Here is a 24803-nt window from a genome sequence, read left to right on the forward strand (position 1 = left end):
GCTGGAGGGACTGGGGCATTAGGGGATAGTGAGGATTTATGACCGGCGACTGGAGGGATCCACATTGTAAGTATTCATAAATACATTTTGTACTCTCAGACCTGCGCCCCAATCTGCCAGGGAGGGGAGCAGGATGAGGCCACTGGTGCTGGCTGTGGGAGTGCTGCGTGTTTCTGACCATGCTGCTGTGTGTATCAACATGCCATCAGCATGTATACGCATTACACGTGTGTTTGTGTGTATGCCTGCCGGAAAACCCTGCTCAGCCCCACTCCTGGCTGGACCTGCGGGCACGGAGCTGCAGCAGCCTTCTATCAGGCTGCCAGATTTAGCAACTCGCTAGCAGGCTATCATCAGCTATGAAATTGTCTGCCAAGGCAGGACTTTTTTTTTTTTTTTTTTTTTTTTCTCCAAGTTTAGGCTTTTGAGAGGAAAGGAGCTGTACCTGCGCTTGACACCCGGAGAGATACCAAACAAGCACGTGAAGAAAAGTGGCTTTGACTCTCTGGAATCCCCCTGCTGCCTGCCTGCTCTGTTGTGGATGACAGCTCCGTGCGCTTGCCATACTTTCCTAGGTAGAAAAAAAGCATGTGAGGCGGATTAGTAAAGCAATGTGGTAGTCAAGTGATAGAGCTATATGGGGTCTTCTACCTGGAAATAATTCAGAAGCTTCTGGGGGAGGGAGGGATAGCACTTTACCCCTGGGACAGGGTTAAACATCTATTAAAAGGTCATCACTCTGCCCTACTCAGGGTTGGGTGAACAGTTTCTAAATTCTTCAAGTACTTGTCCAGTGACAATGACAATGCTGAAGTTCCACAGGTAATTTGCTCTCTTATCTGGCTATTCCTACTGTTAGAAAGCTTTTCTACTTACTAGTAGGAGTCACAACGAGCTTTTTACTCATACCACTACCACTAGGGTGTAAGAAGCAGGAGATTTTTAAACCCACAGAGAAAGAAATGTATTTTCACCTGTCTTTGTATTTCTCCCTTCTGTATGAAGTATGGATGTTAAAGGGAATGCAGAGGGCATGACATCCGTGAAAACGCAATTATTCCACCTCAGACCTGCCATAGGCCACATCTGTCCGAGCAAAGCCCTCACCCTGGGCTGGCCAGGACTATATGTTGGTATTAAATGATATGAAAATAAGTAATTCCCATTTCCGAGAGAGAAATTCTACAGTTTTAAGAAGTGAAAAATAATAATAATAAAAAAACCCCACCTCTTTTAAACCGAGTTTCCTTAAACACTTTTTGGACTGTGTTGTATATGTAAGAGTTTCTGAAAGCAAAACAAAACACAGAAAATAACTGCATTGCAGAAAAACCTTTTTTTGATGTTTTTTGAGGGAAGTAGAAACATCTTCACTGAAATCATGAATTTCCTGTGGAAATGAACTGTTTGACAGAAGACTCATCAAAACATTTTCCATTCAAATCGTTGACCTACTGCAAGTGAATCTTCTTCAGTCACAGCGAAAAGATAACCTCCGTATCAGCAGCCACCTCCCAGAATAATCGCGCCTTCTTTTATGTCTTCCCTCTAATGAGCCTCACTGGAGGCCCCTCTCATCTGTGCTTAGCAGTCAAGTATTTCAAGTGGGCTCTTTCTTTGCACTACTAATGGCATTCAATCGTTTCTGTGCCGCTGATTGTCACAGAAACCAGAGGTTTAGGCTTAGCACATAACATCTCCTGAAAATAGATACTTGGGGACCAAAAGATATGGCTGGAGTTATTGGGAGGTAAGCTAAAAATAGTGACTTCCTTCAAACAGAAATTAATGGCTCTGGTTCAGCAGTGTGCTTAAACGTTGTGCCAAGCAAAACCCGAGCATTCATTTTGCTTTAAGCAAACGATTGGTTTGCAGGGTAAGACCGGATTTTAATTTAAGCACATGCGTAAGTGCTTTGCTAAGCCACGGTCCCAATGCTTTCATTGCTCATCAGTTTTTTAGTTAGTCTTGGCATCTCTGTTGAACTTTTTCAAATATACAGGTGTTAGTGGGAGGGAATACTGGGGTAGCATTGCTCATTTTAGGGGAAACTGGCAAATGTTAAGCACTTTTAGAAAAAACATTTAAAACAACCTTTATAGCATAAACCAGTAGGCTTAATGGGCAGCAAGCATCTTTCCCAGTTATTCGGTACATTCTAAATGTGTGGCTCATCGCATGGCAAAAAAATACTTCCTCTCCGCTGGTATGCAGTGGAAGGGGAATTAGACACAGGAAAGGCATTCAACAGATAGCAAGCGCTTAATTGAAACAACCAAGGAGAAGCTTTCATCATGTAGCCATTCTGAATGACATTGGACATGCGACTGATTGGCACAAGATGATTTATTTTTTTCACTTTGATCATAAAATTACTAGGAAAGGCTTAATGGAGTTATAAATATCTTGTTTCCATGAGAGTCCCGGGAAGATAATTATAGCGCCGAAGTCTTTACAAAGATAGAGCATTTATAAAATGATATTATCTGAGGGCTCCAATGGATGAGGCAGGGAATTCTGCATTCTATTCCCAGCTCTGCTATTGACTCAGTGCGCAATTTGGGCGAATCACTTCATCTCTCAGTGACTCAGTTTTTTCCTCTATAAACTGGGGTAATAGCGATAATTACCCGCTGCTGCAAACTCTGTGAATTAAGAATTGTAAGTATTGCTCACACTCATCAGAGCCCGCTTACTGCTAGCAATGGCTGTCTGCAAGACTTTGGGTAAGCTACGTGCTTTTCTGAATGGGAACTGTCATAGTTGTGTTACTGATAAACCACATTCCTCGTAGAGCTGCAGTCAAAACATTCAGAAGAAATACTTGAAATATCTTAGTTCACACTTTTTAAGATGTTGATGTAATAGCTGTATCCCAGAATCCTCAGAAATATTTTGTGTTTAATGCAAAGCCTGGAAACTCAAGGCTTTGGGCATGTTTCTTGTTAAGTAAAAATACTTTGATAAAGCCAACCACTTGGAAAGAGCTATCTAGAAGGTTATCTTGTGGCTGCCTATGGGATAATAACTACATCTATACTCTAACTTCATGTTCTATAACGTTCTCTAGTTCTGTGCTGGTTTTACCACATTAAAAGATTAATACATCATCCTTCCCAAGTACCAACAAATACTGAAAGAGTTTAATGTGCAAGTACAGCGCATTATTGTTAAATCTTTGCAGCTTTGAAAAAGACAAGTGAGGAAGGAGGAGTTGCAGCAAATGAACAAGCAACTGGGCCTGAGTTCCAGTGGGATTTTACACCTGAAAGGGATGACATGGGTTTTGGACATGAGAAGTTCTGTGCTGGAGAGGAACTACGACATCTCCCGATAGACATTTCCCCTGTTCCTGAGGAAAATGAAGTTCAGTAATGGATGGCCCTTTGGAGCTTGCTGTACCTTTCTGCAGCGTGTTGAAGTGAAATCTAGCAGATTTCCACCTGAAATGAGGTAAAAATGCAGATCAGAAAAGGGAGCTGTTTTACCCAAGGACCAAAATTACATTTCCGTATTAATAGTTCTGAAAACAAAATCACACATTTCTCTGAAACAAAAGCTTTTGATCTGTCATCTCTGCACTCCTGGGGTGGAGAGGGGTGGGAAAGGCAACCTGAGGAGTCTGAAAAACATAAATCAGAAAACGCTGAAAACCTGAATTCTCTATACAGGCATTCCACTTCCAAAAAGCATCTTTTAAAGAGCTTACAAAGGCAGAAAACATTTTTCCTGAAGGTATGATACCGGTTAGACAAGGTGGTGGTTAGCAGGCATCCGATCAGGTAATCACAGCTGGCCAAAGAAGCCTAAGGCTACAGAGGATCTTGTTCTTTGCAGAGTGTGATTAGGGAGTGGCAAGATTTGGCATTCAATTTTTTTGGGGTCTTTTCTTGGATCTGACCCAAATAAGTGCCAAACGAGGCTCTGAGGATGCAGACCCTCAGCACTGCATTTCCAGTCTCTAGATATGGGGTCTTTCACCAGTAAAAGTGTTTTCCAGGCTTTGCTACTCTTGCTCGTGCCAAAGATCTCCATCATAAGTGGACATGACTCTCTTCCACTAAATACAAAAGTTTCATAATATTGGTCTTTGTTACTGCTGACACAGATCCAGAGGCAATTGCAAGGCATTGACCTTTTTATCCCGTCCCATTTCTGAAAACCATCATCGCTCAGAAAAGCATTAAGTGGGTCCTTCTGTTTACTTAATACCAAAAGAAAACGAAACTTTTGCCAGCATCGTGGCACGGCCGCCTGGGTGTCATTCCCAGGTTAAAACGAGTAGTTGAGCATTGCAGGACAAAAAGTACGGTGTGAGGGAGTTCTACATGTTAGGTGATTCGTCACAGCTGAAGATACTGCCTTTGGTGCTCTTCCTCTGTCCAAATCTTGGTATTACCATTTACTATTTTAAGCTTGTTTACAGAACTGGAATAATACGCAGATAGAAAAGGATGATGACAAGAGTGCTTTCAGGCATTAAAACTGAGATTTGAAGTTCCCTTTTTCTTTCTGAAAAAATAAACGAAAGGATGCTTTACTGCCTGAAAACCTGGCAACTGGTCTTCACTGACCATGAACTTAAATCAAGTAGCACTTCATTAAAAGCCAGTCTCATCAAAACATTCTGATTGTTCCTTAAAATACCCGAAAGAAGACCCAAATCACCAGGAGATGGTCATATTCTGTCCTTTGGGTATGGATCAACAAATCCAGCCCTGCTGTTTGGGCCAATCTTTTCTTACAGACTTTGGCCTTTCCATCAGGTTCAGAGGTTTTACAGGAATGCAATTCACACAGGTTGGCATAGGGGTGTTTAGGAACAAGCTGGATGACGAGTTCTCTACATACCCATAAGCCTGGACAAATCCAAGTGAGAACACAGCAAGAGCTATAATCACTAAAGCATCTGCCCTGAGCTACCACACCTGCCAGCACGGATCTGCCCATGACAAGATAATTTATCCTTCTGCACAGACAGGACGACACTGGCATCTCTGGGAGGTGGTGGAAGGTAGAAGCTGGGCAAAGCAGGCTGGGGCTGTCCCGTTGTCAGCACCATACTGGATGGGACGGCATCCACTCTAGCACAGGCTCCTTCTGCAAACAGATTTATGTGATGAATTTACAGCAGGTTTCATTCCACAGCTGGCACTGGAGCAGCCCCAAGGTAGAAGCTAGCCCAGAGGCCCTGCTTGTTCTCTCCCTTCCCTTTTATCTTCTCCTCACAGTTTCTTTCCTCCCTGCGAGCTGCTTCAGTGCCCTTTTTTCACCCCTTCCCATCTCAGCTGTAAGCCCAGCTTCAACATTTTCAGAGTGCGACCCTGAAAGGGGTAAGAGTGGCAGCTCAGTGCCTCTATGTAAGCATACACTAATGTCATGTGTCTAACCAAAACCTGTTTTAGAGCAAGTGTTGAGAAAAGCAGTAAGTCTACTTCTCTTCACGGTTCAGGAACAAAAATACAGTCTCGGTTGTTACTTATCTACTTGGGCGGCTTATTTTCTGTTAACTGAACGTTGTGTGGTGTTATTTGCTGACTAATAACTCATCATTCACACTCCTCTGCTTCCAATGCTATAATTATGCCTTCAACAGTTGCCTAAAGGTGTCAGAATAATAAATGAAGTTTCAGAAAGAGAAGGAAACCGCCCCCCTTAAATCTCTCAATCACTCTTTCAGCGAATTAAATGTAAATAATTTTTTATGATCTCACAATATAAAAAACAAGAACTCTTTAATCTTTTTAAGGCCTTTCTGTGCTCATCTCTATAATTATGGATAAAGATGAATAAAAGGCAAAGACACAATGGACTTCTCTATCAAACCTGTCTAGCACTGCTTCAGAACTAGGGTTCCTAAATTCTCCCTCTCTGCAATTAATAAACAATAATTACCACGCTATTCACTTTATAGGATTAAATTGTGTCTTGCAGTTGATTACACTGTGTGGCTTGGTAATTAGCACATGTACAAATAGTATTTGTAGTACCTCTGTTTTCTTCGTTGTTTACATTTGGAAGCAGATTAAATAATATATTCAGAAGTTCAGTCTATATTTAGATGCCTAAAGAAGCATCTTGATTTTTCAGAGCACCTACAAATGCTGGAATTGCAGAGTGCCTCTGAAAATCAGGCCACTCATTTAGGTGTCTATATTTAGGTACATGAGTTTGCAGCGTTTGGCTCGAGGTCACATAGCTATGGCTCGCTGCATTTTTTTATTTCCATTTGGGTCACAATGGGCAAGTCACTTCTAATAATTCTCATCACAATCTATGAAATAGCAGGAGAGGTGGGAAGAACCGCGTATTATGTACCATCGTGGTGCTGAGCACTTCCTAAGATACGGAAAGGTTCCTCCCCAGAGAATTTCAGTCTAAAAAAAGACAGTGAAGCAGAAAGGTGAGACGGCAGATTTAGAGACTGAGCTAATGTTCTGGTTAGACTGAGCTTATTTCCTGGATTTTGTCTGGCGTCATTGTCATTCCCTCTGTAAGCTTATGATCGTCTTGACAAGCCAGATGTTTTGGCTTCCTGTACGTTGGGTAAATCCTAGAAATCCAATGCTTCTACTTGGTAAAGTGTGGCAGCAAACCATAGTTTATTCATGAGGAATTTGAGCTGATGCCATGCTTGAGTCATGACTATACCTCCAAGTATATACCTTTAGAATCTACGTGGTAGCTTGCACAGGCCTTGGCCTTAGCGAACCCGCTATAAAATAAACAGCAAGGCCTTTTCATGTAGGACTGCAGAGAGATGATCACTGGAAAAAGGGCATCAAGAGGAAAATACAAGCTTTTAAAGAAATAAAGAAATAGATTTCTTGACATCCTCCCTCTGCAGCTTGTCACCCCCTTTCGCACTGTGAGATGCTCATAGCTTGGGGAGCAGGTGTAGACACGATCAGCAATCCCCACAGCGCTGCCTCAATTTTGTATCGGGATGATAGCTGCGAAGAAACGGGTAGCCAATAGGCAAACACCCCGTGTGTTTCAGCAAAATGAAAACGTCCTTGTCTCTGGCCGTAATATTTCAGGTTTGAGAGGAGGAACTGTGCTTGTACTTCTTGTATTCTAAGGATGGTTTTTGTTACGGAACAAAAGCATTTTGTTTTTTCTTTCTTGAAATGGAGATTGTTTTAAAAGTCACTGAAATTCATTTTTCCCCTTGATCTATCTATCCTTCATCCCGGCTAAAAAAACATCTCTTGGTTAAAAATACTCCTTAACCAGAAATTGGGACATAGCATTTTTGTTGTCTTTAAATCTGAGGGCTAGCTGTAAAATAATAAAGCTCTGTTTTGTGGGACTTTTTGTTAGATGTGGAATTTTTGCAATGTCAAATCACAAAGACTTTTTTTTCAGGCACTCTCAGAAGTGGATGGAAACTATGAAGATTCCTTCTTGCTGTTCTCATTGCCCTAGAGCACACCAGCCTCCTGTCTGACCTCCGTCTGCCCCTGAAGATGCTCAGAAACAACGGGGATTTAGCAAAGAGGTTTAGGGAGCAACAAACCCAAATACAGGGGCTGTCCCACGGCAGTGCTGGGAGTGCAGGGGTTCAGAGAGCGGTGCCACAAGTTCTCCCCACTCACCTGGACTCCAGGTATCAGATTTGGAGAAAACCTGCATCCCTGGGCACAGCAGCAGCGTGGGCTTCTCGGCACCTCTGCGTGAATTGTGCACAAGGGTATCACAAGCTCTGAAATTACACAGCGAGTGAAGGATGCTTTTCCTTTCTGCAGGCATTTTTCAGGGTTGCAATGAATCCTTCATCTTGCCCCCACAGCCGTGCAGACTGCTCTGTAGATACAAGGAAGGGATAGCTGGCCTTAGCTTTACACATTTTTCTGTAACCATCTGCAACGCATTGTATCTCAGCTGCTTTGCATTTGCTGTACATGCTCGGAACGGAGCTGAAGAGGTGTCGAGGCAATGTTGTCTCACTGCACTGAGTGTCTGGGTGATAAAACAGCAGATGTAGCTCAGCGGTGGTAAGCACAAAGAAATGCACACGTGAAAAAAAAATAACCCCAAATATCCGTGCGTAGAGTCTGGTTCGAGCTGCTGCTTTTGCTGCAAGAGATCAAAACAGACAGCTGAAATATCTGTGTGGGGCTAGGGAGTCATCAGAAAGGTGAACCGAGTGCTAAGAATTAGGAACTCTCCCCTCAGATGAAGGAGAGAACCCCAAAGTCACAGGACCCCATAACTCACATGCTCAGAGATCTTCTGAGGCCCCCAGCCACACCGCTCTTGCCTATGCCTGCTAAATTCAAGTTTTAGTAGGATCAGCATTTTAAAGAAAACTTTTGGGGGGTAAAATTTAGAAAAGAGAGAGAATGGCAATAAAGAATGGAATGGCTTTCGTATCGGAAATAGAGAAAACCACATCAGCTTGGAAAAAGATAGCTGAAGGGAAACACAATTAAAATCTGCAAAACAATGATGGAGAGATGGTTAAAAAACACATTTCCTTTACTGCCTCTCATAACAAAAGGGCATTTAGAAAAACCATCAGGAAGCAGGCTTGAAATTGTTTTTACACGGTGAAGAATTACCATGGCAAGGCACATTGTGGAAAGCAAATCCACAAAAGAGATAAGAAAAGAGACGAGACAAATTCTCAGAGGACAGGGCCACTGATAGCTACTAGGTACTGGAGTCTGGGTACGACCAGAGTTCCAGAAGTCTCTAACTCACCAGTTGCTGGGAAATTATAAGGTAAATAGGAGAAGAACACACGGTCTATTTTTACACTGTTTCACTAAGCATCCAGGCTTGGCTGCTGAGACAAGATACAGAGCTAGATGGATCCAACTTTGTTTTTATATTCTAAAAAAGTAACAGAAACAATCAAGGGTATGCTAATGCTGATACAGTCAACATTACTTTGACTTGCTTTATCCGCTCTAATCTCTGGACTCAACCATCCATAAGAAATCATAATCCATATCTGGCCAAAGAGTTTGGGATTATCCCAGTGAGCAGAAATGTAAAAGGACCATTCACTTCTTGAAAACCTCTTGATTTTGAGACATTACTTCCTAGCATTGATGTTCTGGTGGTCAGACGGGGCCAAAGACGACCACTTACACTGCTTCAGTTGTGCTCCAAGCCACTGTGATTGCCGCAGTACATTTGGGAGGCCATTTTTGCTCACTGATTAAATTTGTAGATAAGAAGCAGGTGCAAACCGAAGATAACAAGTGGCTCAGGATTTGGAGGAGATGGTCCAAGCCTGAGCCGTGAGATATCAGTAACAAAACTCCCACTCAGTTCTGCGGGGGCAGGACTGCAGCGCTGCTGGCAAATCTTGCGAGTGGCAGCTGTTTCATCACCTCCTTTGGTATTCTTTCCATAATTTCATCTTCCTCCAGGTTTTGGCACTCCGCAACTGCTCGGGTTGGGGGAAGATGCCCACGGCATTTCGGAAGCACAGGGTGCCCACGGAGGCTGTATGTCCTGAATAGCACCGGGGCCCAAGAGGGTGAGCAGTGAGATTCCAGGAAGGAAGCTCTCCCCACTGCTCTCACTCTTATTTTTGCAGCTCTACTTTTCCAGTCTAAATAACAGTATTTGGTGACCTTTCCTGATAGAAAATGCTTGCAAAAGGACTATTAAAAACCCCCAAATTATTGCCGCTCTTGTTATTATTTAATGTGATGGCTTATTTACTGCAAAAAGTGGAATTCTGGGGTTTTCTTCCCACTCAACAATAATGTCTGCTTGCACACAAAAGCATTTCCAAAGTACTGGCTTAGGTGTTCCTGTTTTTCCTGCATGCGGATCAGCTTGCTTTCATAACTGTAGAGACTCCTGTATCAATACAAGGAAAACAAATGTGGGGTAAACTTCATTCCAATGAAAATATTCTTCCTAATATGAAAATACGAGGATAGAGAATAAAACTTGAGACTGGTTACTGTGAACAAGAGGCAATCAAGAGGTATCAGGACAAGAAAATACAAGGAAAGCGTACGACATAAAATGTGGGACAGAAGAAGCACGATGGGTGCTCTTCCTATTCAGAATAGTAAAACAAGACCAAGGAAACACATCTAAATGGAGACAAAGGAAGGTATCCTATGAGGTGTATTCTTAGGAAAAAAAAAAAAAAAAAAAAAAAAAAAAAAGCATATTAGTTGATTTAAAACCTGATACAGCATATATCATAACATATTTGTTTCCACACCTTGCTTTCTCTTATGCATAGTGCCTAAAGCAATAAGGTCATGGCTATAATATTTTGGACACAAGAATAAATAAATAATAAATTACTGCTATCAGTAGTCAAAGAGTTACCTATTTTATATTAAAAAATAAAAATAGAAGCAAAGAAGAAAACCTGGAAGGTCTCTAGAGCAGTTATGCATCGAGGCATAAATTAGTACTTAGTGAAAGGGACCAGGAGGAAAATCTGTTGCAGGTACAACCACGTACACCCAGTTCTGATGCACTGCTCTTAGGTACCTGCAAATTTGGGATCATCTTAATATCAGTCTAATTCTTTACATGTTTCATCTGCTGTTATTGGAAAGTGCTGCAATAAATGGCCTATCTCTTTTTATATGTATTTAGCAAATGGAGAATTACTCTTCCCATGTATTTTACAGGATATTTATAAATTATATAGAAACCTTTCAAGTTCTCCCTTGCATTCTATAGATTTTCAAAGCCATCTTTGCAGAAACCAGTTTATGTTTCTGTATCACCCTATTGATTAAATCCCTTTGCATAATTACATTCCAAAGCAAAGAGACCACAGAAAATCAGCATTAGCCTCTGAAGCTTAGCAGTCTCCCACGTACATCTGGAGCAGAGCAAATAGCCCTTCCTTTAATAAACCATGCCTTGGGGTCATCTGAATGCTTTCTCTTCATTTTAAAATCATGACTGCCATCAGCCTTTTTCCATTGTAACCCTGATGTTCCTCAAGACTCCTATAAATGCATCTTCTGGCCTCATTTGTAACAGTGAGATACACCTTATTCATCATTGCACTGAAGATGAGAACTTCAAACGTATCCATTTCCAGATGGAGCTTGCTTCAAAGCCAGTTTGCTTGTCCGTGGCCAGAAGAGGGAATGGAGGTTGTGAGCTCCATCCCCAGGGGCATTCAGGTCCCACAAAATCACCATGGGGGGCATTAAGAGCTTTGTTGCTAAACCGGCTGCAAGGTGTGCTAACACAATGTGGGTGTCTATCATGGTTGCCCTCCTCTCTGCATCCCACCCCACCTTGTCCCACCTCTCTGCTCCCTTACCCCAACACACCTCACCTCACCCCTTCCCTATTCCTATGCCTACATCTCCTATTCCATCCTGCCTCTTCCCTACCCCATCCCACCTCACCCATCTCACCTCACATCTCCACCCCGTCCCGTCACCAGCTCACATCTCATCTCACCCCCCTCACCTCACCCACTTCTCCTCATCCCCTGCGCACCCCACATCTCCCTACCCCATCCCACCTCACATCTCCACGCCCCCATGTCTCCTCACCTCACCACCATCCAAACCCACATCTCCTCACCCCCACCCTGCATCTCCTTACCCCATCCCACCTCACATCTCCATCTCACTCCCCTCATGTCTCCTCACCTCACCCCCACCCCACATCTCCCTATCCCATCCCTCCCCACATCTCCTCAGCCCCATCCCAGCTCACCCCAACATCTCCCTACCCCACCCCACATCTCCTCACCCCCATCCTACCCCATATCTCCTCATCCCACATCCCCATCCCACATCTCCCTACCCCTTCTCTGGGGACGAGGTTCTCCCCCTTGCCCCTCTGTCCCCACACGAGGTACCCCCGTCCCCATCTCCCCCCGCTCCCCATCGCCAAGCGGCGGAGGGCGGGCGGCGTCCCCAGAGAGGGGAGGGGGGGACGAAGGAGGCGGGGCTAAGCACCCTCCTCCTATTTTTATTGGCCACCGCTCCTGCCTGTTTAGAGGAAGAGCGTTGCCGATTGGCTGCCGGCGTCCCCTGGCCTCCCGCCTTCTCCTCCACCTTCGCCTCAGCGGTGCGGGGCGGCCGCCGGCAGCAGCAGCAGCAGCAGCAGCAGCAGCAGCAGCAGCAGCAGCAGCAGGAGGAGAGGAGGAGGAGGAGGAGGAGGAGGAGAAGGAGGAGAAGGGAGGAAGGGCGGCGGCCGAGGCCGAGCCAGCCTCAGCAGCAGCAGGTACGGACAGGGCAGGACATGGCCGCTGCTGAGCCTTGAGGGGTTATGTAAGCGCCCTGCCCTCGGGGGGCTCTGGGGGGACCCCCCGTCTCCACAGGGGTCCTGCCACTGAAATGGCGGCGGGGCTGGGGGGTCGCCTGGAAGCGCCACGACCCCATCCTAGGGGCTCATAGGCAGCGGGGAGCAGCCCCTCAGGGGTCTCCCCGCCTCAGGGCTCTGCTGCCGACCTTAAAAAAGGGTCGTGGCACTGCGGTGTGTGGGGTTCGTCTCCTCAGGGGACGGGGTGAGGGGAGGCGGTGCGGCTGGAGGAGCCCCGCAGGTGGGGATGGAGGCGTCGTGTCCCCGCTGGGGAGCCTCTGAGGTGGGTTTGGGGGTGAGATCTGGGGTGTGGGTGCTGCTTGGCTCCCGGTCACCCTCCGGGAAATGAAAACTTTTCACGTGGAAAGGCAGAGCTGCTGCTGGGACCCTGCTTTGCTAGGACCCGTTATTGCAGTACTGAGTGTCCGTGGTGGGCAGGTGGAGGGGCGAGCTGTGGGGACACAAAACCATCGCAAAACCTGCTGGCACCTCGCATAAAGCGGTGGATCCTCCTGCAGGTTGTCAGCTTCGGGAGCTGGTATCACTCCTTAGCAGGAGTCATACAGAGGACTTCTGTTTGTCAACTTCTGGGAGGGAGTTTTGGGCTGTGTGAGCTGGTTTCTGACTTATTCCAAACCTTATAGCACATAGGCACACTCGGGGGCTTTGCTCATCAGTTGTTTGTGCTGAAGATCTCTGTCATTGCACTGTGACCTTAATGCTTCTTAGTTACAGTCACTTACGTGCACCAGCAGGAATCCATTTCCAGAAACTGAGACTGTATTCCAAGCTATACCAAAGCATTTTTTTAGATATTTAAAATGATTTTATAGCCTGAACGGCTTTCCTTTGGCTGTTCTGGACAGCACTGCCTGTCAGAATTGCACGTTTCCCCGTGCTGACTGCTTACGAGCTGAAGCGAGCGGCGGCTCCCATCCCACAGGGCAGCGCCCCATGGAAGCGATCACCCCCCCCTCGTCGCACCGTGGCTGTCCTCACGGGGTCTGCTCTCCACTATCAACCGTCTCCCGAGAGTTAAACGCTGAGAGCAGCTCCAGTTGCGTGCAGTTCTGACACGTGTGGTTTCTTCCTTTTTCCTAACGGCAGGGCAGGCTGGTTTGGGTAAGGAGTGGGGTATGTCAGGAGGTTTGTGGCAGGAGGTGAGAGCTGTCTAAGTGACCTCTGTGTGAGGTGCCAGGTCTGGCTGAAGGCCAATGGTGCTGTAATGCCGTGTGCCCTTTTTAAAGCTGGATCACTTGTAACAGAGAAGCATGAGAGGTGAGTAAAGGTGATCAGAAAGCTTATTCTTTGGGGTTTGGGTGGATTTTGTTATTTGAATACATTAACAGTGCCGTGGAAACTCTTGTGTCTGATTAATCCTAGCCTAACTTCTTAAATCACAAAATCTTCTTTCCTGATGTCATCTCGGGTGTCATCTTCCCATTGTGGTACGGGGCTGGGGTCTTGACTTAGAAGGGCTGAGCACCACTGTCTGCTGGCTTGTTCCCCCATGGCAGGGGATATGGGTTGCTTGGCAAGCTGGTGCCCGCTGAGCTCCTTTGCTACTCATATGCCCTGGCGTGGGAGGCACACCGCAGCCTTTTGAGCCACGTGCAGGTCTTGAACAGCTTCAGCTGGCCAGCCCTGCTTTAGATGAATAAAAGTGAATAGCCCCTTTGGATGCTAAAAGCCTCCAAAAATAGTTACAAAGGCTCAGCTAAATTTAATACGGCTCTAATGTCAATGGAAAGGATTAGAACATTTGGGATTTGTAACAGCATAAAAAAAAAAAAAAATCCTCTTCCTCATAACTCTGCCCCTTCTGTAACAGGAATAGTGGAGATGGGCACCATTTTTATGTGGTGCCATCCAAAAGGGAGCTAAAATGTGCCAGTAATTTGTGTCGCTGTGAGGGGAGCAGTCAGAGCCCAGGTGGGGGATGCAGGGAAGAAGCTTCAGGGAAGGGTGACTGCAGTCTATTGCTTTGTGAACTGCAGTAGTTCATTAGTGCTGTCTCAGAAGGTCCCATTCTGCTCTCTAATTAAGTAAAATGTCTCCATTTAAATCCACGGGAGCATTCCATAGTGAAGCATTAGCAGCATATAAAAATAATGCTAACCTCCAGTGTTCATTTTACAGAATGGAATGAAATTTCAGTAGGCTATTGCCATCTGAACTTCCCGTTACGCTCGTGTCTTCTGTGGGGGGTCCAGTTGGCTTCAACACACATTGCATCCTTAAGCTAACACTAAGGAAACTGGTAACTGCTATTCCATTAACCCATTGAATTCTTCAAATAAGAATTTTTTCCTTGTTTCAGGAAAACCTTACTTTGGGAAGTTTGAATTTATTTATTTATTTATTTATTTTCCCGCATCTGTTAGATTTAAAGCAAAGCTTGCTGATTTTTAGTGCTACCACACAGGCAGAATCCCTGCACTTGCCCTGGACCCTTCTTTAAAAACAATCAAAACCACAAAACACAACTGCAACTCGATTGCTTTGTTTTTTTTTCCAAATTTTCTCGATTCCTGTAGATTACTGTTTGCAGTCAGAACTCAATAATAGCTTTAGTTTATAGTGATTATATTTAAAGCTTCTATTTGTAACGTTTTGTTTGCTTTATGCTATTTTTAGTCTTGTTTGTCATGGCAAGCAGTGTTTAACAATAATAATAAAAGTAAAGTTTCCTAGCAATTTGAAGAGATACGTGCCTGTATCTTGATGTCCCCGAGGGATTCTTTTAAAAAAACTCTTAGGACAGGAAAATGGTCATTAGGGAAATTCATTTCCATGAAGTGGAGAAATCTATATGTGTGTGGTCAGATTTCAACAACTTGTCCTTTGAAACACGTTAGGATGTGGTGAAAACTTCACGTGCTTGATGTTTTTGAGCTACTGCAAACGACAAGCTCTTGCACCCCTTGACCACGGGAGGAGAAATTGGAAATAACTTCTGCCAGCACGCAGTGAAGCAGCCTGCGGGTGAATTGCACAGATGTAACAAGGAGATGGCCCATAGGGTTTGGAAGGGGAGTGGCTCACACAATTTCCCAAGGGTTAATAGGACTGCAGTTATTGGGATACTCCTACCAATGAAGTGTATTTTCTGGTTTGAAGGTGTAGGGTCAAAACCTGTCACAAAATTCAGAAATAAGACTGAAGGACACAGGTGACATGCAGGTGAGCTCCATTTGAAGGGGTTACATTGAAGTTGTGAGGTATCAGCATTATCTGAAGGCTGCATGAACTTGGGTTCATTTTGTTTGGGTCCTCGTGTTCGGGTCCTGGTGTGGAATTTACTTGTGTGGTCCCAGGTTGAGATGTTGCTGAGCAAATTCTTATTGTTGTAGGTGGTGGATGACGCCTTAGCATTGCTGGATTGTTTAGATGGCATTACTTTTTCTTCTAAACATAAATGGAAACGTGATGCAGTGATTGTACTGTTGTTGCATATAGGATGATACTTAATTGTGTTCATTTTATGTATAGCAATCCAGTTCATGGAGTAAACATGAATTAAAATTAATTATTTTAGAGGATTTGAAATCTAAATTATTTTGTTCTAAATTGGAATAATTGGAAAGAGTATTTTTGGCAGGACTTCTGAAGTGGCTGAGCAAACTCAGGGGGAAAAAAGCCTCGAAATAACACAGTAACAGCGAAACGCTTGAGTTTTAGGGTTTTTGATATAGCTACATAGCTTTCACTATGTCTGACTTGTATTATATACGTCTAAATTTATAAATAATGCTGAAAAGGTGAGAATTCCCACTCATGGCTGGCCGAGAATAACTTCTGATATGGTGATCTATTATGAAGTTAATGTGGAGCTGTGAAAGCTCAGATCATAACTTCGTGGATGCTTTGAGTAGATTTGTTGCTGCAAAATACAATCCTAACCTCTGCTGTGACCTGCCCATTCCCAAACGTTGGTGGCCTCTTCTATTTTTGTCTCTTTTTTCCTTTTTTTTTTTTTTTTTTTTCATTCAGTTAACTTCCCAGTGGGTTTATTGGAGTTATAAAAACCAAACTTTTTTTTCCTTAGGCAAAGTCAGTGAACGTTGTTTTTGTATCAGCTGTATGGATGGTGTGGCTGCGCCATGAAGCGGAGCAGAAGATGCTTTCCCCAGCATAGGAGGTGGTGAGGAGCTGTCTCTGTGCAGAGAGCAGCTGGTGCTGGAAGCAGGCAGCCTGAGGTGATGGATTGTGTTGCATCTTTTGGCAGAAGTGCTAGTTTATCCAGTTGGAGACTGAATTTACAGCCCAAGGGTTTGAAGTGTGCCAGCAAATGCTGTTGATTGAAGTGTGTTTGTCCTCCCTGATTATCATTGGGCTCAGGCTCATTGGCAGTTTATTTCTTTTGGGGAGTGTTAGCGAGATTTCTTTTTAATTGTGGTGCTATGCTTGTTCCTGTGCAGTATACTCCTTTCACAAACTTCAGTTTGCTGTATGTAGCTACTCCGTGCACGTACTCCTAATTGTGCAGGACAGCAAATCTGTCTCAAGAACAGACTGAAAAAAGGAGCGAGCTTTCCTTTTGCTTACAGAGCTTGAGCAGAGCAAAACTGCTGTCACACAGTGTTGGAAGAATATTTGTTAGCTTGTAATCTCAGAGCAGTGAAGCTGGATGTTGGAGAACTGCCTGCTGTGCTGTGTACTTGTTTCCTTGTTACCAGCTCAGATGGTAAGGAACCTGAACGCTGTTGTAACTCCAACGTCCCTGTTGTAACTCCAAATTCTCTGTTTAGCTGCTAGCTAAACAAGCTGTAGCTTTGTGCAGTTCCTAACTATAATACAGCTCTCCCAGAAGAAGAAAACTGTTCAGTGAAGAAGCCTGGAGTTTCCTATTTTGTCACATCCTAGGAGATTCTTGCAGACCCCCAAACTTCACTCCTGGTTGTTTCATCTCTTCCTCATTGCTAGAACACCAGTTGGGTGTTAGTTCATACGGAGACTTCCTACGGCCCCAGAGTATCAGCTTGCATCCTCTTTATCCTCCTGAGTCTGTTGTGTAAGGTTGCTGTTGAAGCATCCTTCTGCTGAGTGGGCTCTTCCAGCTTAATGCTTGCATCTGGGGGAAGAGGAGGCTTGCCCAGTGTGACTGTAAAATACCCGGTGGCTTCACTGACTGCAAGTAATTTGCCTGTTGGGAATTAAAGACTTTATGCTCATTGGAAGTCTGCTTCACCACGTAAGTTGTATTTTGTAACATACGGAGCTCAAGGCTTATTTTGGTAAACCTAAAAGCAATGAATGTAATCTTAACCCAAGCTAGACGTGATGGCAAGCAGGCGTAGAGGTGACTGTTTGGAGTAAAGGACCTATTAATATTTCTTGCTAGAGTTGGGGAGTGTTCTGAATCTAAGTTTCTTCCTAAATATTGGCTGCTGTGAGGGTTTCTTTATAGCACTTCCCTGGGTGTGCTCCCACTGAAGTGTACAGTCAGGTTTTGCTGGTGCCGGGCTGAGCTGGCAAAAATACCGGTGAGGATTTGAGAGCTGAAAACCCTGTCCTCAGGGTGACACAGTACCAGAGGGAATTAGCCTGAGGCTTTCGTAGTGTCCCTGCTTCCTTACAGTGCTGCATCCTTGTTTTGTTTCACTGTGCCCTATTAATGGAGATGTGACTGTACCTCTGGACAAGGGTCTGGCCAGGCCTTGTGGTTTGGACTATTGAGATCAAGTCTAAAGAAGCCCCAGGGCTTGACTTTTGGGACAGCAGTTGTGCAAATTGTGGTTGAACCCATACTTACAAGTATTACTAGAGAACAGCAAGCATGCAATAGCATAAGGGCAAATCTGAAGCAGGTGAGCGTGCGGTGTTTATATAACTCCAACCTCTTATGTTATGGGGTGAGAACAAAGCCACTGATTGCATGTTGTTAATGCAAGAAACAGCCATAGCAGGGCATTAATTATTCCTCTGTATTGCTTCTAGTCGGCTTATGGGAGCCCTAGGGAGGTTAGGCTGGAGCTGGTTTAGTACACCTGTACAAGAGGCTGGGCTAGTCACTGCAAATACCTGAATTTACACTAATGAACATGTTGATGATTAATTGGAAATTTCCATGCTCCAATTTGATTCCTGTACCAACAGTAGGGATGCTCTTTGATGTATGAGTCTGTTACTTCTGTGTCCTTCAGTGTCTCTTAGAATGATTTTTCTACTCAGATGGATTTGGGGGTAAAGCCTCCAAAGTCAGTAGAATTTTCTTAAAAAGCGATGAGAATTATCACTTGGGTCCACTTTTCACTCGCTTTGTTGTTTGCTTCCTAATGTCATTTGCATATTTTTGTTTGCATTTTAATGGGGATGGAAAAACAGGGTACATTCTGTCCTCGAACTGCACCCAAAAAATGGGCTTTTTTCTCTGTAATGTGTCTTAGTTGTGCTGGTTTTCTTGATGTTTTTGTGTTAATGCTGCTTTTCAACAGGGTAATCTTTATTCCTTTGAGCTGAAGCTTGGTGTCATTTTCAAAATGTTCTTCTCATCCAGTGCATTACACTTTTTTCTCTAAGCCGCCTGCGAGCTCAGCAGCACCAGCCTGCCTTCCCAGGAACACATGGGACTTCCTTAAACCCAAATCCAGCAGTGTTTTCTTAGAGGGACTGAAGTCATGCCTCCTTCCTGGATGTGTTCAGCAGCTTGTGCTGATGCTGTTAGGCCGTTCCCAGGCCAGTAAGCAAGATGACAACAAATACCTCTCCGAGCCTTGGTTGAAAGTGTAATATATGTCCTACAACTTAAGCCCCAAACTAAGAATTTCTATATTTCTGTACATGCTGTTTTAAAGTGTAACATAACCATGTCTCTTCTCCATGCTCCTAGGGATGAGGGGAGACTCGTACTTCTTTGGCATGAGAGGCCTCGGCCACTACGGCTGCATCCCAGAAGACGGAGGACACTTCTTGCTCTACTCAATCAACAGTGACAATGACTTAAAAAGGTGTTTTACAGAAGGAGATTTCCACGAAATACTTGACTTCAACGATCTCCCGAATTCTCTCTTTGCTTGTAACGTTCACCAGTCTGTGTTTGAAAGCGAGGACAGTAAGGTACCGTGCCAGTTTTTGTGCTTTCAGTAGAAGAGAATCTTACAACTTGTGTGATGTCTGTGTTCATTGTGGTTTCAAGGGAACAGAAATGAGTTAATCTGTCATGTGTAAAGAAACTGGATTGCATGTGAGTGTTTTTTTCAGGTGGGCAACAATGCTCTACTATGATCTTTGTTGATTTCAAGAGCCTAAAAGCCCTTTTGCCAACTACAGTGAACAAAAATGTTTTTCTCGCGTTCAGGTTTGCAAAATACTGAGATGTGGGTGCGTGTCTCCATAGCAACTATAGTTGCAGTCATGATGGAGGTGGCAAAGTTAAACACATGAAAGCAGGTTCCTCTTGCTTGCTGGTCGCGTACCACTGCAACGGGAGGCTGCCTTACCTGTGTTTTCTCAAAGGTTTTAAGTTTTATCTTGCCTGAAAGACCTAAAATGAGTGCTAGTGGAACAAAGAAAGGAGGACCTACATGAGAATATTTTCCAACTCTGCAATTAGTCTAAAAGAGAATGGCTGAAACAATATATGCTTCTTGAATAAACAAATAAAACAAAACTCCCACCACATTCTGCAGGATGCTTTTAGGTCATGTTTCTAAGCCTGAACTTCTTCCTGATGGAGATATCAGGAATATCAAACTGATAGTTTGGGGGCATTATTGTCTGATGAAGTTAGTCAGGGCTAATAATTAGGGGCACATCTGAAGCTACCTAACTTTTTTTTTTTGTCTTGAATATTTAATTTGGAGACAACCAGGTGGCAGTGAGGATGAGCTTCAGCTGGAAGTGGCTGATAAAACTATGGATTTGCTGCAATGGAAGCAAGGCCAGGAAGGATGAGAGGCCTTTGTAATAGCAGAGAAATTACCACATGAAAGGAAAACAGAACAGGACTTCCAGGGAGGCAGGCTTTCTGTTAGAGATGCTGGAAGTGCTATTTGAGGCTAGGCAAGTGCCATTGTTTGCAGTGTTTTGGCTTCTTTTTTTAGATGCTTTTGTATTCCATAGTGATGTCTTGTGTATGTTTGAGTAATACAGATGAAAAGGGAGTAAAAGCTGAGATACAGTCATTTTGTGTAGTGCTGTGGTACTTATATATTTTTAAGAGTCCTACACTCTAAACTGCAGTCTTCTAAAACAGCACATCATTTTATTCTGTTGCAGTCATCTTGCTCATAAGCACCATACATTTATGTTGTGCTATTTTGTGGAATTTAACAAACCAGTAAACATTTTCCACTTTAGTAAAGTTCATTGTGCACATTTTAGAGGTTTGGGAATGCCTTCCTAGGTATTTCTGACTTTAAAAGGCTCTGAAAGTACAGCTTCAAAGGAAGACAACAAAAGCCTGCCTAGAACTAGAGAATCTCTCTTCCCTCTGCAGAGATTCTGTCCCTACGCGCTTCTGAGGCTTCTGAGCTTTCCTTCTTTTTGAGGGCTGCGTTCTGGTGGTGGCTTAGTTAGAAAATGGGATGGGAGATTATGTAAGTAAGTGGGATGGCAATCCCCGTGGACTTGCAGGACTTAAGGATTTGTCTTAAGAACAGCAGCTGGGTTGTGGAGGTGTCTCCTTCTCCATAAACTGTCCATCAGTGACATGGATCGAACGGCTCTGTTTGCAGGTAAGTAGTTACTCTGCTAAGTCTATATTTAGATGGGATTACCTCCAGGTTTCTCATTAAATACAAGGACCTGGGGAGCTGATTATGACTTTTATTATTCCTGTAGAACACATACTTGCATTCCCAGTTGATTTGTACTCATAATCCTTTCTATTATTAACTGTTGCTACAGGATAAGGGCACACGTGATTTCAATAGGAAATATTGTCAAGTTACGAAGTTAAACATTTAAAAATCTCAAACAATCACAATAAATACTGCTAACGATTATATCATCAATTACATATTGACCCAATTAATACACAGTGGTACACTATACTTGTACTGCTGTAGTTTGCTCTTTTAAAAGAACATGCTACAGTAATTATTAAATCTGCAGGAGATCTATTTTTTTTAACCTGCTTTTGCAGTATCTTTGACTTTATATACTTGGAGGAAAAAGGGGATTTGATTGGTTCAGCAGTTGCAAGTTAGCTTGCAGAGAAACCTGTCAGTATGAATGGTTATTTTGATTTGGTGTGTAAGCTTTGTTTATGCAGCAAGTTCAAATATATAAGCTTCTGAGCAGCAATATTAATGTAAAGGATTCACACTGACAGCTTTAACACTATGTTACCTGAAGTGTTACAGAAGCTGAGCTGTCAAATCAAAGCTTTTAACACACAAATAACCAAGCAAGACTCTTGCTAAAGTATTTCAAAGTGAGTGCCTTAAATATTTTTGTTTTAATTTGAAGGCATTTAACTAGTGTGTATCACATCCAGAGTGAATTCCAGTTTATGCTCCAAACAGCCTTGAGGGAACTTGGCTGCACGTACACCTGTGCTGTGGATAAGCTGATTTGCTTCATCTGCCCTTAGCGTGTCTTGTGTCAGGTGCACCCTTTGAGCAATGCCTCACAGTCATACGGTGCTTGTTAGGAAGCCTCCTGTCCTGCCTGCGCACAGGGATGCTGGCATCTGAAGGCACCTTCTTCCTCTGACCATGAGGACTTCTCAAAGCAGTGTCAGGCCAGGCTCTAGTATTCTCCTGGCTGGCACCCTCAGGTCTCTGCATGGACAGAGGGACTCTTTCAGACCTGTATTCTTGGCAAAAAATCTTCACTAGGGTCAAGGGAGTGCCTCGGGCAGCTGGGTTGGTGATACGGGTGTCTGAGGGTTTGCACGGGGTGGTGTAGCAGCTAAAGTGCACTAACAGCTCCCTATGACTGAAGGAAGGCTGTTATTTTTTTATTTAGCCATATAAACAGCTTGCTTCTTCTTAAAGAAAGTCACATTGTATGTTCTTCATAATGTGATTAGAAAATGCTGTGCTTTTTAGGTAGGCTTTAAGGCAAAACAAAGGTCTGGAGAATTAAATTAACAGGGATTTTGCAAAGCTGGGATCAAATTTTTCTGTGTCTCTGTTGTCTTGTATTCTTTATTTGTTTTAGCATATAAGCAGTTAATGGAAGGGGTGGGTTTTGTTTATTTTGGAGCTTACAGCACTGCCCTGCTTGGGTCACAGAAGTCTTATTTTGAAAGAAATTAAAAATAAAATTACTCCTAAGTCCTGGGATTTGTCGCAGGTCTCCAGGGGGAAGAACTGGTGGGACTCGTTATGTTAGCAAGGTATGGCAAAATTGCGGCTGTTATTTTTGGCTGACAGAGGGACTGCTGGGAGGTGCTGCTGCTTTTATCTTTCCAGATAACCCAGTCGTGAGGAGCCAAAGGGCACGGCTCTGCTCCTGAGGGTGGAAATTTGTTCATTTAACAATTAATTGCTGCATGCAGCCCTCCAGCTTTCCAGATAATAACAAAAGCACAGTGAAAGTGTGAAATGTACATCACCCTGTTGTAAAACTGTCCTTTTGCAACTTTGGTACTGTGACTGTAACCTCCTGCAGGCTGAAACCGGTAAGCATGCTGTCAAAACAAGGCATCTCCGGCTCTGTAAGATGCTGTAATGCCTTGGGAGATGCTTACTCAAAAATGTCACTATTAGAATATGCTTACATGAGGGAAAGACGCGTTTCCTCAGGTTGTTTAGAGGCTGCAAGCTCTTCTTTTCTCACTGTTTTGGTTCAAGCTGGAAGCAGCACCTACTAAAGCCAAGAGTTATTCAGATAAAGAATGATTAATCAGTTTCCAAGCAACTTGGTTATGGTGGAGCTGCCTACGAAATGAGAGCCAAAGTCCATCAAATGCTTTGTATTGCCAGTTTAATTAAAATCGATAGGAGAGATCATTATTATTATTATTATTATTCAACATTAAAAATAAAATCATGGCCAAATGTGCCCAGTGCTGGGCTCCCCACTATGAGAGAGAAGTGGATTTGTCATGGGGAGCCCAGCGAAGGGCAGATAAGGTGGTAAAGAGACTGGAGCACCTCTCCCATGGGGAGATGCTGAGAGCTGGGACTCTGCTGGAGCAGAGGAGGCTCCGGGGGAGCTCCCCCATGGCCGTCGGTACCCGCAGGGAGGTGCGGAGAGGCCGGAGCCGGGCTCTGCTCAGCGGTGCCCAGGGCCAGACCCAGAGGCCCCGGGCCCAGCCTGGAGCCCCGGCGGCTCCCCCTGCCCCTCAGGCAGCACTGCTGGGCTGGGCGGGTGCCGGAGCCCTGGCACAGGCTGCCCCGAGAGGGACCGGGGGCTGCTCCTTGGAGAGCTCCCCGAGCCCAGGGATGTGGGGCTGGGCACCCTGCTGGGGCAGGGGGGGACAGGAGCACCCAGGGGTGTGCCCAGCCCCTGAGATGCTGTGTGTTGAAGCAATGAGCTCTCATGCCTTTATTCCCATGATGGGATGGGTCGGTGTGGTAATGCAAAGCTGGGAAGTGAAGGTGATACAAATGCATTTCCTGAACTGTGAGCTTAATGGAGTGGGGGGAAAGGGAGTAAAAAAGTCAAATTAAATAAGTGAAAACAGTAGTCCTACGTTTGTGGAGGGACTTTATAATAAAAACAGCTCCTGTTTTCATGAGGGATTCTTCCTGTTAGGAATTTACTGACATTTATTGGATGACTTCCTGATTTTCCTACAGAAGCCTGCGTTAGATTCCCTTTGATTTTGCTTTGGCTTATTGAGCTTGGGCCTTGAGGAGGATTTAAGGTTATCTCAGGTGAGCACTGGAAAAACCTGTCTGAGGACGATGCTTTACAAGAGCTCTGGCTTGGGGAGCTTTGTTCCTCTGTTCTTGCATTCAGCTTTGTCAACCAAGCAGATCTCCATGCTACTACGGCTGTGTTTACAGCGCAGTAAAAGGCGTTGGACAGCTCAGTGGTCTGCTGTGTTGTCTTTAACTTTTATGTGTTACTCCTGGAACAGAAACTTCCTCCTGATGCTTTTTGACTCTGGAGCATGCAGTGAAACGGGTCTGCTTTCTCAGTGCTCCTTCTAAACAAAGTGGAGCCGGCGTGTCTGCTGCCATGCGTGAGATGTTTCTTTGGTTCCCTTTTCCTGCAGGCTAATTCAGGATGATGCTGGTGGAGACAGGCTTTGTTTCTGCAGGGGGAGACTTACTCCTCTGGCCTTCGCTTTTAAAATCTAGCTTGTGAAGTCAGAACCTCTTTGGCCATATTACATCACTGTAGCCTCTAGGTGTTGAGTCATCATTATATTTGGAGGATGGCACGCTTCTTTTTATTCTAATATTAGTATTCAAGCCTGGCCCCTATGGAAAGTCACCCTAGCAAGATGAAGTCACAGCTCCAAGGCTGGAATGGAATGCAGCCTTCCTTCTGCCTTCCTGGTACAGTTGCTGTTGCTTTGTTTTACTTTCAGTTTTTCTACCTTTTAAGGTGGCTGTCTTCTGGTAACATTACCGTATCAGCAACTGTCAGTTGATGCAGGCTGAGGCTTGTGCTGTGGAATCTCTACTTCATTT

The 24803-nt window shown here is 44.3% G+C and overlaps 1 protein-coding gene and 1 long non-coding RNA gene across 2 annotated transcripts in view; both read left to right on the forward strand.

Moving 5' to 3' along the window:
• Positions 1-162: 162 nt before the first annotated feature.
• Positions 163-10108, forward strand: LOC118164436. The gene is made up of 2 exons (XR_004749498.1): positions 163-575; positions 7369-10108. It is a non-coding gene; the product is annotated as an uncharacterized LOC118164436 (long non-coding RNA).
• Positions 10109-12135: 2027 nt separating this feature from the next.
• RCAN2 (regulator of calcineurin 2) overlaps positions 12136-24803 on the forward strand; it is a 74020-nt gene continuing 61352 nt past the window's right edge. Inside the window, exons 1-2 of the mRNA XM_035321957.1 lie at positions 12136-12183; positions 19097-19323. Coding sequence (XP_035177848.1) covers positions 19099-19323 — 225 coding nt within the window. The 5' untranslated portion in view covers positions 12136-12183; positions 19097-19098. The remainder of the gene's footprint in view (positions 12184-19096; positions 19324-24803) is intronic.

The sequence above is a fragment of the Oxyura jamaicensis genome, chromosome 3 (assembly GCF_011077185.1).
Source record: "Oxyura jamaicensis isolate SHBP4307 breed ruddy duck chromosome 3, BPBGC_Ojam_1.0, whole genome shotgun sequence".
Taxonomy (NCBI): Eukaryota; Metazoa; Chordata; class Aves; order Anseriformes; family Anatidae; genus Oxyura; species Oxyura jamaicensis.